Source organism: Phaseolus vulgaris, chromosome 10, assembly GCF_000499845.2.
Source record: "Phaseolus vulgaris cultivar G19833 chromosome 10, P. vulgaris v2.0, whole genome shotgun sequence".
Classification (NCBI taxonomy): Eukaryota; Viridiplantae; Streptophyta; class Magnoliopsida; order Fabales; family Fabaceae; genus Phaseolus; species Phaseolus vulgaris.
Genome location: NC_023750.2, coordinates 5,191,418 through 5,208,389, shown reverse-complemented (window position 1 = coordinate 5,208,389; position 16,972 = coordinate 5,191,418). Strand labels below are relative to the sequence as shown.

Sequence of the window (16,972 nt, the reverse complement as noted above, 5' to 3'; positions counted from 1 at the left end):
TTGCTAAAAGCTCCAAAACTAAGAAAATTGAATAGGAGAGAGCTTTAAAGAACAAGAAATAATAATATAACCTAGTTGTTGGGAAAGAAGAATGCTAAATTTTCTACTTCTTAGTCTCTTGTAAATATTTGTGTAGGTTTAAATTTTTTTAGTTTTTAGATAGTAGATTTGGACTTTAGTTTATATCAACTTTGGGCATTCATTTGGGTCAAGGAGGCAAAACCGAGTAAAGTGAAACTCAAACAGAAGTCCCATATCACTTGCAAGAGGCCTTTAAAGGAGTTCAAAAAATTCAGTCATGAAGTTCTCCAAAGTGTCATCCAACATGAAGCTTAGTCTTGCATCATATAGGCTAGAGTGGAAGGAAAATATCACATTCTATAAATAACTTCACTTATATCTTGTAAAAACTAATGTAACTTAATGAGATATGAATTACTTCTTAAAAACACTTTCTTATGCTTTAAAGGTCACTAAAATTGAAAATTTTCCCTTAGGTTTCTTTCCTTGAGAGAGCATTAAAAGCTTCACAAGAAGCCTACTTACTCAAATAGCTTTTCCAAAAGGAATGGCGAGAAAGTTATCACAACACTTTATTATTTAGTTTTCAAAATTTCAAAAATGGAATATATTTCAATTATTCTTATTGGAAATATTTTTAAAGCTTAATAAATATATAGTAATTGAAAATAAAATAATAAAAAAATTGCAATATTTGTTTTCTTATAGTTCAATAAAAGAAAATATAAAATGTCTCCTTTTTTATTTATTAGTCAATCTTTTCTCTCTTCTGTAACCACTTTTTCCTTAGCTCTCACACACTTTTTTTTATTTGTGTCACCCTCTTGATTATTAACCACAACCTCACCCACTCACTCTGCACACATGCGACTTTTATCTCACTTCACACACAAAAAAGCGATCAACATTTTTATTTATGGTACGGGTTCGTTTTTGGGGGCTCATCTTCTTAATGTTTAGACTCAACCCATTATGGAAGTTTGGGAGTTAGTAGTTTTAACCTAAATATTTGTAATTAAGAAAAATAGAAGGTAGGGTTGCAAAATAAAAAGCGAGAAAGAATATATAAGAGAATAGGAGAAAAACAAAAAAAAAATAAAGACATTGAAAGAAGGAAAACCATAAGTAAGAGATGTTCTATTTTTGTATTTGAATTTCACCATGGGTATAAATATATATAACATATTTACCCAATCATGTGGAACTATGCATTGCATCGCCATTCTTTTTTTAAAGGCTTTTCACTAATCTACCTTAATAATCTACCATGGTGACTCCTTTGTCATTTATAATGATTTTCGTCGTCCTGCCGTGACCTTGATTGTGAGAGATGACAATTTCATAGGGGTTTTTTAGAGAGTCAATACTTATTAATAAAATGTGAATAAAAGTGTGGTCAAAATTTTATGTTTATGATTCCCCTTCTTTGTAGTATATATTAATTGTTATTTACTTTGATGTCCTAATTGATTATATTGTTTAGTTATTGAACTTTAGGGTACAAATAATTGTTATATCCATTTGGAAAATTCTCAAGTTGTTTTGCAGGTTTGGATTAGGGTAGTCTTAGGTTATGCTCCATTCACACAATACACATGCTATTATACTTCATGCATTTCTAGAAACCTAAAACATTTGAGAGAATGAGAGCTTATGTAGAAAATTTGGTCATTCTTAATTCACTCTTTGATTTATATTACCTTCTTATGTGTTGAGATATAAGGAAATTCATTCACACGTTTCTTGATTCTTTGATTTCTTGAAGATTCTAGATGTCTACTACTATGCATTCCTAGCATTTCCTGCAAATTTTTTCATTTGCATATTCTCCATATTTTCTACAAATATATTCTTCATATTTTCAACAAAGATAATTCTCTACAATTCTTACTTGATTTAAAGCAAATCTCCTTCAAATCTTTTGCAATATCTCTCGCAACAAATTTGATTGTGTTGGGAATAGTTAATAAAAAAATCCAAATTGCATATATAAGACAAGATTGGTAACATATTATATGGAAGATAAGCGAGATTGAAAATTTGGAACAAAACTGGAAAGAAAATATCTAAAAGAAAATTTGTAACAAGAAGGAAACACATTATTATAAAGAGAATTGAAATAGAATATTTGAGGTAGAATCTCAATTCAAATTCTTAAAGATAAGAAACCTTTAAATATAGACTTCAGAGGAAGAACAAAGGGGGACTCGAGCGCCCCATAACACACTATAGACTTAGTTTTATTTTCTTTTTTGAAATTATTTTCTTTTGCCTCCGCGTGGACAGATAAAATATTTTAGGTTTTATCGTGTGATTTCATAATTCATTTTTGTTGAACATTGACTTTGATGCCTCCAAATCTATGTGGATTGCTTGAAGACTTTGATGATGGGTTTCTAGATGTGTTTTGGGTAGTTTGAATTTGTAATCCACTCATAGAATTGATCCAAGGTTATTTGATTTTAATCCTTTTGAAAAAGATGAGTTTTCAAAGAGAAGCAGAAAAACAAGTTGCTGATTTCTTGTTTTAATCGGTTGTTTTTCTCTCAGCTTGTTTGAGGGGTTTTTAAAATGTTTGACTTTGGTTGACTTTGCTGTCAAACCAATTCAATCGGTTGTTTCGAAAAATCAACCCACTATTTTTTGAAAATCTTTAATAGAATTCAGTTTAACTGATTCAATCTATTTTGTTTGTTTTAAAACTGATTTGACTTTTGCATTAAATGTTTTTAACAACTGATTGGAGTTAAAATAAGTGGTTATACGCTCCTAGTTGTTATAGATTCAAATTAACACTTTCAAAATCAGTTTTTCCAAGATTGCTTAAGGCTTTGGATTTTTTGCTAAGACTAGAATATGATTGTTTTGTATTCTTTCAATCCAATTTGTGATTGCATCAGGTGTATTCTATTAATTTCTCTCTTTGATTTGTATTTTTGTAAAGATCTGTTGTTGCACAGAGTCAGAGGGTGTTCTGATTTGTGTTGTGTTGTAGTCAAAGGAAGTGTGATATGATTCCAATAGCAAGATAGAGATGATTCTTTGACATTCTATGGAATCAACTTGAGTTGGAGATAGCTTAGGCACTTTTAATAGAATTGGATCAATGTTCTATGTTTCAAGAACTCACCAAAACTTGCACCAAACACCAAACTCACATGGAAGACCCATTTCTTGCCAATTGAACCGATTAAAAGATGTAAAAATGCAAATGAAGCGATTAAATTGCATAACAAATGAAATGAACCGATTAAAATGCTTCAAAACTGAAATGCACCGAACAAATCCAAGGAGAAAGAAGATTAACCGATTGAAACATGAAAATAAGCAAGAACACCGAATAGAAAGCAAGAAAGGAACCTAAGACATGTTTAGGAATTCAAATAGGCACGGAAATGGAATGAGAAGATGGAGAAGAAAGAGGACTTATGTGGTTGTAGTTCTTGGTTGATGAACACGCCCTTGAAGTGTGAATGCTCCAAGATAAGTGTGCAATGCCGCCACTTGAGAGAACCAAGGCACTCAAGATGAGACTAGGAAGAGTAGAAGACAAGTTCTCACTACACTCAATCACCAATTTGGGAGAGTTTTGATACTACAAATTCCAAATCTGCATTATGAAGGGCCTAAGCCCTCCTTTTATAGGAGCAAGGGCTGGTCATGAAGCTTACAAAGTTTGTACCACAAGCTACCCAAAAGTCTCATAAGCTAACGCCTATAGTGACTTATGAAGAGTTACCTTCTAGAAAATTCTAAATTAAAGCCTAAAGATGCTTTACAAAAGAGGTATCTATGGTTTTCCTCTAAGCACCTTCCTAAACACTATTCTATATTATTTACAATTTTATACAAAAGAAACTATAAAGAGAGATATTTAAATGAAGCCTATTCTTGAAAGCTTGTAGACTTCTTTGGCTTTAGCCTTGATCCTCTCTTTATTTTATGTCTTCTTTTAATTTTGAGAAGACTAGAAGGAAGAACATCAAATGTGTAGGTGAATGACCTCTTCCTTCAATAATAAAAGCCTCCTTTATTTGATTCTCATCAAAGTGAGTGTTCTTGAGGGGTTCAAGATCACTTCTTTGGTGTGTGTGTGTAATTTGTTATATGTTATTGATTACATAGTCGAATACCCAGTGGTTTCTTGGGACTGGATGCAACTCTTGGTGAAGTGTGAACCAGTATCAACATTATGTGTGAATCTCTCTATCCTTACACTCTTTAAACTGCTTTAACTTTTTTTTTATAAAGTGCTGATAAAAACAACCGATTGTTTCGTAAAAACAACCGGTTGATTTTCTGCATCAAGCTTAAAAACAGTTTTCTATTTGGCTGGACAAATTTTTCATTGATTAATTCTTCATAGCCTTTCATTCTACCTTCAATACTTGCGAAAATCTTTCAAATACAATTCACCTCCCCTCTTGTTTTAGGCCTATAATTCTAACAATTTTGAGGTTTTGTGTAATTAAGGTTTGTTCTTCAATATCTATGACTGAATGTGTTATACGGTCTGGTCTTTCTTTTGAGTTCTAATTTCTATTATTGGAATATTTTCTAAATGCATGTTGATGATTCAAATTTTTCCTTTCATTGGAATTTTTATCTAGTTTGTTTGATTCTGACCAACCTCTTGTTTGCTTAATTCAAGAGGAAAAAGCCTGAAAAATCATATAAGTAGATGCATGGAGACAAGTAAGGTCTTTTGAGTTCTAATTTCTATTATTGGAATATTTTCTAAATGCATGTTGATGATTCAAATTTTTCCTTTCATTGGAATTTTTATCTAGTTTGTTTGATTCTAACCAACCTCTTGTTTGCTTAATTCAAGAGGAAAAAGCCTGAAAAATCATATAAGTAGATGCATGGAGACAAATAAAGGTCTTTTGAGTTCTAATTTCTATTATTGGAATATTTTCTAAATGCATGTTGATGATTCAAATTTTTCCTTTCATTGGAATTTTTATCTACTTTGCTTGATTCTAATCAACCTCTTGTTTGCTTAATTCAAGAGGAAAAAGCCTGAAAAATCATATAAGTATATGTATGGAGACAAGTAAGGTCTTTGAATGAATTAGTGGTTGGTTTTTTTATTAATTAGATTCTATTAAATTGATTGACAAGTGTTTGGTCCTTTCAATCTTCTTTCGATATTGAATGAATAATATATATATATATATATATATAAAACTAATGAAGAATTCCTTGTTGAAAGAACTTGGCATTCAACCTGCTCTTTATTCTCTTATTCTTCGCCTTTTATTTTTTTCATCACAACAATCACAAATTCTCCTTTACTTTACTGTTATTTCAAATTTTCAATCCTTGTAGATAAGTTTCAAATTGTGTTTAACTAGATTTACAATTATATTCGTTGGGAGACGATTTGGGGTAAATTAATCCTTTTTACATTATCATCTTTTTGGTGTTAGACAATCTAACACTATGTTACACTAAAACTGTTTTAATTTGGTTGAGGAACGACAGTGATCAATTACTATGCATTAAAAATATCATCTAACTACTAAGAGAAAAGGGTTCTTCAAAGAAAAATTGACATCCAATACAATGTTTTTTAAAGCTATAACTTGTATAACATCAATCTTATAAAAAAAATACATTGAATAATGTTACACAATATTGTTCCTTCTGTAGTTTAAAATCATATGAAATAGGAAAAGGACTATATTCTCTATTCCTTGCCTTTCATTCATTTGATACTTATGTCTTTCTGCCCATTTTCATGCCCTTCTCAGTTGAGGATTATGTTCAACAACTAGTGGGATGGAGTTTTTACTTTCCATGACATTTAATATTTTCACACGACAGGATTCAAAGAGTGCCAACATTCTTTGCTTCGACTAGTCGCACTCCACTCCTTTGAATAAAGGAGATTTTTTTTACAGCATGACCTCTGAACTTCGTATGTCATGCATTGATCATCTCAGGTTTTGTGAAAAACTAGCCCCTAAAGGTTAGTCTAAATCTCTCATCTTAAATTAATTCATGAGAGACAAATAAAACAAGTGTTTTGTCTTAGAATAATGTTATTATGTAAAAATTCTGCAATTTTTTTTATCTTGAAGTAACCTTTGAAATAAAAGAAATTAGTTGCAATATTCCTATAGGTTTAAAGATAAGATAAATGATTCTTTAAATTTCTCATTTGGATGTTTATTTTATCCCAATTGAATGTCTATATTTTATAAATCAATAACAATATTGTTATTATGAAAACTAATGTTAATACTAGTAGGATTTAAAATAATACAAAATAGACAAAAAAAATCCTTTATTATTTTTGGACTCAAACTTTATTTTAAGTTATAAGTCAATAGGCAAATTACATTTTTTTTATTGTATTGTTATGTAACAATAATTATATATAGCAAATAATACATCAACAAGACACATTATATCAAGATTAATACCATTGTAAACCAAGTAGTACATTAAAAGTAAAACAACATTAATACTCATAGTGATAATCCTGAACAAGTTTTTATGGATTACAATTACACAAAACTCAAGTAAGGTATCACAAAAAGATAAATAAACAATTTCACATCAAATGTTCAAATCTTTGTTTAGTATTTGTTACGCCAAGTAAATGTAGAAATGCCCCATAGCCCCAGTACGAAACTTGTTTTCATATCTCGATTCTATTGTTAGAATTTCACCATCTTTAATCTGAATAGAACCTGGTTTTGGATAACAAACTGACATTCCAACTAGGTAACCATTTTCATTTCCTGCTTCTTTTCCTGTTCCGTATTTTGGACTTGAAGTGCATAAAACCCTTCCATCCTAAGATAAGCAAAACCATAAATATAGAGAAGATGCATTAAAATAGTCAATTTCTTACAAAGGTATAGAATTTATCAGCAAAATTTATTACTAATGAATATATGAATCACACAAAATTTAGCATAAGTTGATCTACATGTTATAGACTATATAGGAACACCAACAAATATCAAATATTACCTGTCCATATAAGGTAGCATTCACAACACCGGTGTGCATATGAGCAGTGCCATATATAAGATAACCACCTTTTGTCATTGGGATGTTTGCTTTCTTAACATGAGGGGAGTCACTGTCATGAATTCTTGGAATAGTATATTCTACCTATAACAAAATTGAGAAATTTATGTTATTCACTTACCCACGAAAAGAGTAATTAATAGCCTAATATTTTTGTTTGGAATATAAGTCAGTTTCAAAATTTAGCTTATCATTTGTAAAGTATGGTATATATTGAATAAATAATGTACCTGGCAATCATGAATTGGTGTAGAACCATTTGATCTTACACGATCAGCTGAATCAAGTATATAGAACTTAAGAGGGACTTGGTGTTCATCCCAATCAACCCACCTTATTTTGTATCTTAGGGAAAGCTTTCTCGTTGGGCCATGAAAACCATTTCTTAATTTGCATTGTAAGTTATCTTGACAACAAAATAGTCCTCCTTTATAATTTCTAGACAATAAGTTACCATTAATGTCCATTGTGACATTGTAAAAGTCCTTTGGGAGATTTAAAAGCTTACACCTACACTCTGAACAACCTTTTCTATCATATGCGCCACGTGTATCAATAACCATTATGCTAAATAACCATTTTTCTTTAAACCCATGCTTTATTTTTGTAGGATTACCTAATTCGACTGCAAAAGGATCTGGAAGATTTGAGGATGTTCCTCGTGATTCTCCTCCCAAGCCCCAATAATGTGGAAGCAAAAAACCTTGGCAAGCACCATCATTTCTTTCATACTCAATACCATTACGAAGGTCGTGAGATTTTTTAATGTATTGTGACATGGTAATATTTTCAATATATTTTACAGCAAACCAATGATGAAGGTAAGTTTCATATAAAGGTACAGAATTACCATCTTCATCAACTACTTCAACGTCAAAACTCTTGACGCCAATATGACCCTTTGGAAAGTCAATATCAAATAATGTTTTCACTGCAACTTTTCCTGGTCCCACTTCAAATTGTTCAGACAAAAAAGTAGCTGATTTTATATGATTCTCATCAGACTCTAAAACAACCGAGTGCGTTGTGCCAAAGAGCAATATCATTATTGATATAAAAATCATTGTTAGTTTAGAGATAGTCCTCATATTAACCTGCACACACACCAGACACCAGTAACATTAGCCATGAATAGATGTATTTAGGGTCATTCATTTGATAAACTTGTAAATGATTTAAACAAATGTTGTGAAAACATGTGAATCAAATAAGATTGAAAAGAAAGGGTAAAGTAATAGAATATTAACAATAAAAATAGCATACCATATAAGAAAAAGATAAATGACTCATGATGGTGATCATTTGATCTTAGCTAAAGATGTGTGAAATTTTAAAGCGGGTAAATGTATGTGTATATGAAATTAGTTGCTAGTTTTATATATGGTAGATGGCTCAATAATGGTGTATCTGGCGTAGCCAAATTTTTGAATCGACATTGGTTGTCTCTATTTGTTGGATGTAAAAGGTGTTTTTCAATTTACTTTAAACCAAAATAACATATGGTGACCTAGTTTTACAAATGTACAAAACTATTCAAAGCTTATATAGCTATTTGTAGGTGTAAAAACAACTTAATTAACAATTTGTTTGGAAAAACTTATGATGATTTCTTCTTTGTGGCCTTTTTTTCTTAACTACCAATATTTATACATTGTATGACTGTATGTTTTAACTTAAATAATTTTTAATAGATGAAAATGAAAATTTCAGTTAGATAAAGGTAATGATAAGAATATTACAAATAATATAGTATAATTAACTTGAAAAAAATGAAAATTTGAAATATTAAAATAATAATAAAAGAGATGAATTTAAAAATACAAAGTTATATTTTTTAATAAAAATATTATGACAAGTCATCTTGCTAAAAGCTCCAAAACTAAGAAAATTGAATAGGAGAGAGCTTTAAAGAACAAGAAATAATAATATAACCTAGTTGTTGGGAAAGAAGAATGCTAAATTTTCTACTTCTTAGTCTCTTGTAAATATTTGTGTAGGTTTAAATTTTTTTAGTTTTTAGATAGTAGATTTGGACTTTAGTTTATATCAACTTTGGGCATTCATTTGGGTCAAGGAGGCAAAACCGAGTAAAGTGAAACTCAAACAGAAGTCCCATATCACTTGCAAGAGGCCTTTAAAGGAGTTCAAAAAATTCAGTCATGAAGTTCTCCAAAGTGTCATCCAACATGAAGCTTAGTCTTGCATCATATAGGCTAGAGTGGAAGGAAATATCACATTCTATAAATAACTTCACTTATATCTTGTAAAAACTAATGTAACTTAATGAGATATGAATTACTTCTTAAAACACTTTCTTATGCTTTAAAGGTCACTAAAATTGAAAATTTTCCCTTAGGTTTCTTTCCTTGAGAGAGCATTAAAAGCTTCACAAGAAGCCTACTTACTCAAATAGCTTTTCCAAAAGGAATGGCGAGAAAGTTATCACAACACTTTATTATTTAGTTTTCAAAATTTCAAAAATGGAATATATTTCAATTATTCTTATTGGAAATATTTTTAAAGCTTAATAATATATAGTAATTGAAAATAAAATAATAAAAAAATTGCAATATTTGTTTTCTTATAGTTCAATAAAGAAAATATAAAATGTCTCCTTTTTTATTTATTAGTCAATCTTTTCTCTCTTCTGTAACCACTTTTTCCTTAGCTCTCACACACTTTTTTTTATTTGTGTCACCCTCTTGATTATTAACCACAACCTCACCCACTCACTCTGCACACATGCGACTTTTATCTCACTTCACACACAAAAAGCGATCAACATTTTTATTTATGGTACGGGTTCGTTTTTGGGGGCTCATCTTCTTAATGTTTAGACTCAACCCATTATGGAAGTTTGGGAGTTAGTAGTTTTAACCTAAATATTTGTAATTAAGAAAAATAGAAGGTAGGGTTGCAAAATAAAAGCGAGAAAGAATTATAAGAGAATAGGAGAAAAACAAAAAAAAAATAAAGACATTGAAAGAAGGAAAACCATAAGTAAGAGATGTTCTATTTTTGTATTTGAATTTCACCATGGGTATAAATATATATAACATATTTACCCAATCATGTGGAACTATGCATTGCATCGCCATTCTTTTTTTAAAGGCTTTTCACTAATCTACCTTATAATCTACCATGGTGACTCCTTTGTCATTTATAATGATTTTCGTCGTCCTGCCGTGACCTTGATTGTGAGAGATGACAATTTCATAGGGGTTTTTTTAGAGAGTCAATACTTATTAATAAAATGTGAATAAAAGTGTGGTCAAAATTTTATGTTTATGATTCCCCTTCTTTGTAGTATATATTAATTGTTATTTACTTTGATGTCCTAATTGATTATATTGTTTAGTTATTGAACTTTAGGGTACAAATAATTGTTATATCCATTTGGAAAATTCTCAAGTTGTTTTGCAGGTTTGGATTAGGGTAGTCTTAGGTTATGCTCCATTCACACAATACACATGCTATTATACTTCATGCATTTCTAGAAACCTAAAACATTTGAGAGAATGAGAGCTTATGTAGAAAATTTGGTCATTCTTAATTCACTCTTTGATTTATATTACCTTCTTATGTGTTGAGATATAAGGAAATTCATTCACACGTTTCTTGATTCTTTGATTTCTTGAAGATTCTAGATGTCTACTACTATGCATTCCTAGCATTTCCTGCAAATTTTTTCATTTGCATATTCTCCATATTTTCTACAATATATTCTTCATATTTTCAACAAGATAATTCTCTACAATTCTTACTTGATTTAAAGCAAATCTCCTTCAATCTTTTGCAATATCTCTCGCAACAAATTTGATTGTGTTGGGAATAGTTAATAAAAAAATCCAAATTGCATATATAAGACAAGATTGGTAACATATTATATGGAAGATAAGCGAGATTGAAAATTTGGAACAAAACTGGAAGAAAATATCTAAAAGAAATTTGTAACAAGAAGGAAACACATTTTATAAAGAGAATTGAAATAGATATTTGAGGTAGAATCTCAATTCAAATTCTTAAAGATAAGAACCTTTAAATATAGACTTCAGAGGAAGAACAAAGGGGGACTCGAGCGCCCCATAACACACTATAGACTTAGTTTTATTTTCTTTTTTGAAATTATTTTCTTTTGCCTCCGCGTGGACAGATAAATATTTTAGGTTTTATCGTGTGATTTCATAATTCATTTTTGTTGAACATTGACTTTGATGCCTCCAAATCTATGTGGATTGCTTGAAGACTTTGATGATGGGTTTCTAGATGTGTTTTGGGTAGTTTGAATTTGTAATCCACTCATAGAATTGATCCAAGGTTATTTGATTTTAATCCTTTTGAAAAGATGAGTTTTCAAAGAGAAGCAGAAAAACAAGTTGCTGATTTCTTGTTTTAATCGGTTGTTTTTCTCTCAGCTTGTTTGAGGGGTTTTTAAAATGTTTGACTTTGGTTGACTTTGCTGTCAAACCAATTCAATCGGTTGTTTCGAAAATCAACCCACTATTTTTTGAAAATCTTTAATAGAATTCAGTTTAACTGATTCAATCTATTTTGTTTGTTTTAAAACTGATTTGACTTTTGCATTAAATGTTTTTAACAACTGATTGGAGTTAAATAAGTGGTTATACGCTCCTATTGTTATAGATTCAATTAACACTTTCAAAATCAGTTTTTCCAAGATTGCTTAGGCTTTGGATTTTTTGCTAAGACTAGATTGATTGTTTTGTATTCTTTCAATCCAATTTGTGATTGCATCAGGTGTATTCTATTAATTTCTCTCTTTGATTTGTATTTTTGTAAAGATCTGTTGTTGCACAGAGTCAGAGGGTGTTCTGATTTGTGTTGTGTTGTAGTCAAAGGAAGTGTGATATGATTCCAATAGCAAGATAGAGATGATTCTTTGACATTCTATGGAATCAACTTGAGTTGGAGATAGCTTAGGCACTTTTAATAGAATTGGATCATGTTCTATGTTTCAAGAACTCACCAAAACTTGCACCAAACACCAAACTCACATGGAAGACCCATTTCTTGCCAATTGAACCGATTAAAAGATGTAAAATGCAAATGAAGCGATTAAATTGCATAACAAATGAAATGAACCGATTAAAATGCTTCAAAACTGAAATGCACCGAACAATCCAAGGAGAAAGAAGATTAACCGATTGAAACATGAAATAAGCAAGAACACCGAATAGAAAGCAGAAAGGAACCTAAGACATGTTTAGGATTCAAATAGGCACGGAAATGGATGAGAAGATGGAGAAGAAGAGGACTTATGTGGTTGTAGTTCTTGGTTGATGAACACGCCCCTTGAAGTGTGATGCTCCAAGATAAGTGTGCAATGCCGCCACTTGAGAGAACCAAGGCACTCAAGATGAGACTAGGAAGAGTAGAAGACAAGTTCTCACTACACTCAATCACCAATTTGGGAGAGTTTTGATACTACAATTCCAAATCTGCATTATGAAGGGCCTAAGCCCTCCTTTTATAGGAGCAAGGGCTGGTCATGAAGCTTACAAAGTTTGTACCACAAGCTACCCAAAGTCTATAAGCTAACCCTATAGTGACTTATGAAGAGTTACCTTCTAGAAAATTCTAAATTAAAGCCTAAAGATGCTTTACAAAAGAGGTATCTATGGTTTTCCTCTAAGCACCTTCCTAAACACTATTCTATATTATTTACAATTTTATACAAAAGAAACTATAAAGAGAGATATTTTAAATGAGCCTATTCTTGAAAGCTTGTAGACTTCTTTGGCTTTAGCCTTGATCCTCTCTTTATTTTATGTCTTCTTTTAATTTTGAGAAGACTAGAAGGAAGAACATCAAAATGTGTAGGTGAATGACCTCTTCCTCAATAATAAAAGCCTCCTTTATTTGATTCTCATCAAAGTGAGTGTTCTTGAGGGGTTCAAGATCACTTCTTTGGTGTGTGTGTGTATTTGTTATATGTTATTGATTACATAGTCGAATACCCAGTGGTTTCTTGGGACTGGATGCAACTCTTGGTGAAGTGTGAACCAGTATCAACATTATGTGTGAATCTCTCTATCCTTACACTCTTTAAACTGCTTTAACTTTTTTTTTTATAAGTGCTGATAAAAACAACCGATTGTTTCGTAAAACAACCGGTTGTTTTCTGCATCAAGCTTAAAAACAGTTTTCTATTTGGCTGGACAAATTTTTCATTGATTAATTCTTCATAGCCTTTCATTCTACCTTCAATACTTGCGAAAATCTTTCAAATACAATTCACCTCCCCTCTTGTTTTAGGCCTATAATTCTAACAATTTTGAGGTTTTGTGTAATTAAGGTTTGTTCTTCAATATCTATGACTGAATGTGTTATACGGTCTGGTCTTTCTTTTGAGTTCTAATTTCTATTATTGGAATATTTTCTAAATGCATGTTGATGATTCAAATTTTTCCTTTCATTGGAATTTTTATCTAGTTTGTTTGATTCTGACCAACCTCTTGTTTGCTTAATTCAAGAGGAAAAAGCCTGAAAATCATATAAGTAGATGCATGGAGACAAGTAAGGTCTTTTGAGTTCTAATTTCTATTATTGGAATATTTTCTAAATGCATGTTGATGATTCAAATTTTTCCTTTCATTGGAATTTTTATCTAGTTTGTTTGATTCTAACCAACCTCTTGTTTGCTTATTCAAGAGGAAAAAGCCTGAAAAATCATATAAGTAGATGCATGGAGACAATAAAGGTCTTTTGAGTTCTAATTTCTATTATTGGAATATTTTCTAAATGCATGTTGATGATTCAAATTTTTCCTTTCATTGGATTTTTATTACTTTGCTTGATTCTAATCAACCTCTTGTTTGCTTTATTCAGAGGAAAAGCCTGAAAATCATATAAGTATATGTATGGAGACAAGTAAGGTCTTTGAATGATTAGTGGTTGGTTTTTTTATTAATTAGTTCTATTAAATTGATTGACAAGTGTTTGGTCCTTTCAATCTTCTTTCGATATTGAATGAATAATTATTATTATATATATAAAACTAATGAAGATTCCTTGTTGAAGAACTTGGCATTCACCTGCTCTTTATTCTCTTATTCTTCGCCTTTATTTTTTCATCACAACAATCACAATTCTCCTTTACTTTATGTTATTTCAATTTTCAATCCTTGTAGATAAGTTTCAAATTGTGTTTAACTAGATTTACAATTATATTCGTTGGGAGACGATTTGGGGTAAATTAATCTTTTTACATTATCATCTTTTTGGTGTTAGACAATCTAACACTATGTTACACTAAAACTGTTTTTAATTTGGTTGAGGAACGACAGTGATCAATTACTATGCATTAAAATATCATCTAACTACTAGAGAAAAGGTTCTTCAAAGAAAAATTGACATCCAATACATGTTTTTTAAAGCTATAACTTGTATAACATCATCTTATAAAAAAAAATACATTGAATAATGTTTACACATATTGTTCCTTCTGTAGTTTAAATCATATGAAATAGGAAAAGGACTATATTCTCTATTCTTGCCTTTCATTCATTTGATACTTATGTCTTTCTGCCCATTTTCATGCCCTTCTCAGTTGAGGATTATGTTCAACAACTAGTGGGATGGAGTTTTTACTTTCCATGACATTTAATATTTTCACACGACAGGATTCAAAGAGTGCCAACATTCTTTGCTTCGACTAGTCGCACTCCACTCCTTTGAATAAAGGAGATTTTTTTTACAGCATGACCTCTGAACTTCGTATGTCATGCATTGATCATCTCAGGTTTTGTGAAAAACTAGCCCCTAAAGGTTAGTCTAAATCTCTCATCTTAAATTAATTCATGAGAGACAAATAAAACAAGTGTTTTGTCTTAGAATAATGTTATTATGTAAAAATTCTGCAATTTTTTTTTATCTTGAAGTAACCTTTGAAATAAAAGAAATTAGTTGCAATATTCCTATAGGTTTAAAGATAAGATAAATGATTCTTTAAATTTCTCATTTGGATGTTTATTTTATCCCAATTGAATGTCTATATTTTATAAATCAATAACAATATTGTTATTATGAAAACTAATGTTAATACTAGTAGGATTTAAAATAATACAAAATAGAAAAAAATCCTTTATTATTTTTGGACTCAAACTTTATTTTAAGTTATAAGTCAATAGGCAAATTACATTTTTTTTATTGTATTGTTATGTAACAATAATTATATATAGCAAATAATACATCAACAAGACACATTATATCAAGATTAATACCATTGTAAACCAAGTAGTACATTAAAAGTAAAACAACATTAATACTCATAGTGATAATCCTGAACAAGTTTTTATGGATTACAATTACACAAAACTCAAGTAAGGTATCACAAAAAGATAAATAAACAGTTTCACATCAAATGTTCAAATCTTTGTTTAGTATTTGTTACGCCAAGTAAATGTAGAAATGCCCCATAGCCCCAGTACGAAACTTGTTTTCATATCTCGATTCTATTGTTAGAATTTCACCATCTTTAATCTGAATAGAACCTGGTTTTGGATAACAAACTGACATTCCAACTAGGTAACCATTTTCATTTCCTGCTTCTTTTCCTGTTCCGTATTTTGGACTTGAAGTGCATAAAACCCTTCCATCCTAAGATAAGCAAAACCATAAATATAGAGAAGATGCATTAAAATAGTCAATTTCTTACAAAGGTATAGAATTTATCAGCAAAATTTATTACTAATGAATATATGAATCACACAAAATTTAGCATAAGTTGATCTACATGTTATAGACTATATAGGAACACCAACAAATATCAAATATTACCTGTCCATATAAGGTAGCATTCACAACACCGGTGTGCATATGAGCAGTGCCATATATAAGATAACCACCTTTTGTCATTGGGATGTTTGCTTTCTTAACATGAGGGAGTCACTGTCATGAATTCTTGGAATAGTATATTCTACCTATAACAAAATTGAGAAATTTATGTTATTCACTTACCCACGAAAAGAGTAATTAATAGCCTAATATTTTTGTTTGGAATATAAGTCAGTTTCAAAATTTAGCTTATCATTTGTAAAGTATGGTATATATTGAATAAATAATGTACCTGGCAATCATGAATTGGTGTAGAACCATTTGATCTTACACGATCAGCTGAATCAAGTATATAGAACTTAAGAGGGACTTGGTGTTCATCCCAATCAACCCACCTTATTTTGTATCTTAGGGAAAGCTTTCTCGTTGGGCCATGAAAACCATTTCTTAATTTGCATTGTAAGTTATCTTGACAACAAAATAGTCCTCCTTTATAATTTCTAGACAATAAGTTACCATTAATGTCCATTGTGACATTGTAAAAGTCCTTTGGGAGATTTAAAAGCTTACACCTACACTCTGAACAACCTTTTCTATCATATGCGCCACGTGTATCAATAACCATTATGCTAAATAACCATTTTTCTTTAAACCCATGCTTTATTTTTGTAGGATTACCTAATTCGACTGCAAAAGGATCTGGAAGATTTGAGGATGTTCCTCGTGATTCTCCTCCCAAGCCCCAATAATGTGGAAGCAAAAAACCTTGGCAAGCACCATCATTTCTTTCATACTCAATACCATTACGAAGGTCGTGAGATTTTTTAATGTATTGTGACATGGTAATATTTTCAATATATTTTACAGCAAACCAATGATGAAGGTAAGTTTCATATAAAGGTACAGAATTACCATCTTCATCAACTACTTCAACGTCAAAACTCTTGACGCCAATATGACCCTTTGGAAAGTCAATATCAAATAATGTTTTCACTGCAACTTTTCCTGGTCCCACTTCAAATTGTTCAGACAAAAAAGTAGCTGATTTTATATGATTCTCATCAGACTCTAAAACAACCGAGTGCGTTGTGCCAAAGAGCAATATCAT

At 30.6% G+C, this 16,972-nt stretch overlaps 2 protein-coding genes across 2 annotated transcripts; both read right to left on the bottom strand.

Annotated features, from left to right (window-relative positions):
• Positions 1-6,618: 6,618 nt before the first annotated feature.
• LOC137812955 (uncharacterized) lies at positions 6,619-8,114 on the bottom strand. The gene is made up of 3 exons (XM_068615219.1): positions 7,299-8,114; positions 7,009-7,152; positions 6,619-6,828 (listed from the first exon to the last, which is right to left on the bottom strand). The coding sequence occupies exons 1-3, from the start codon at positions 8,112-8,114 to the stop codon at positions 6,619-6,621; spliced, it is 1,170 nt and encodes a 389-aa protein (XP_068471320.1).
• Positions 8,115-15,477: 7,363 nt separating this feature from the next.
• Positions 15,478-16,972, bottom strand: LOC137812946 (uncharacterized). Its single transcript, XM_068615207.1, has 3 exons — positions 16,157-16,972; positions 15,868-15,960; positions 15,478-15,687 (listed from the first exon to the last, which is right to left on the bottom strand). Exons 1-3 carry the CDS (start codon positions 16,970-16,972, stop codon positions 15,478-15,480), a joined length of 1,119 nt encoding a protein of 372 aa, XP_068471308.1.

What these genes read in the sequence shown, in the direction of transcription:
- LOC137812955 (XM_068615219.1), bottom strand. Translation starts at nt 8,114, where the DNA reads ATGATATTGCTCTTTGGCACAACGCACTCGGTTGTTTTAGAGTCTGAT. An exon ending in CACCAATTCATGATTGCCAG is followed by an intron (nt 7,153 to 7,298) that starts GTACATTATTTA and finishes ATTTTGTTATAG; the next exon opens with GTAGAATATACTATTCCAAG. An exon ending in ATGCTACCTTATATGGACAG is followed by an intron (nt 6,829 to 7,008) that starts GTAATATTTGAT and finishes TGCTTATCTTAG; the next exon opens with GATGGAAGGGTTTTATGCAC.
- LOC137812946 (XM_068615207.1), bottom strand. Translation starts at nt 16,972, where the DNA reads ATGATATTGCTCTTTGGCACAACGCACTCGGTTGTTTTAGAGTCTGAT. An exon ending in CACCAATTCATGATTGCCAG is followed by an intron (nt 15,961 to 16,156) that starts GTACATTATTTA and finishes CCTCATGTTAAG; the next exon opens with AAAGCAAACATCCCAATGAC. An exon ending in ATGCTACCTTATATGGACAG is followed by an intron (nt 15,688 to 15,867) that starts GTAATATTTGAT and finishes TGCTTATCTTAG; the next exon opens with GATGGAAGGGTTTTATGCAC.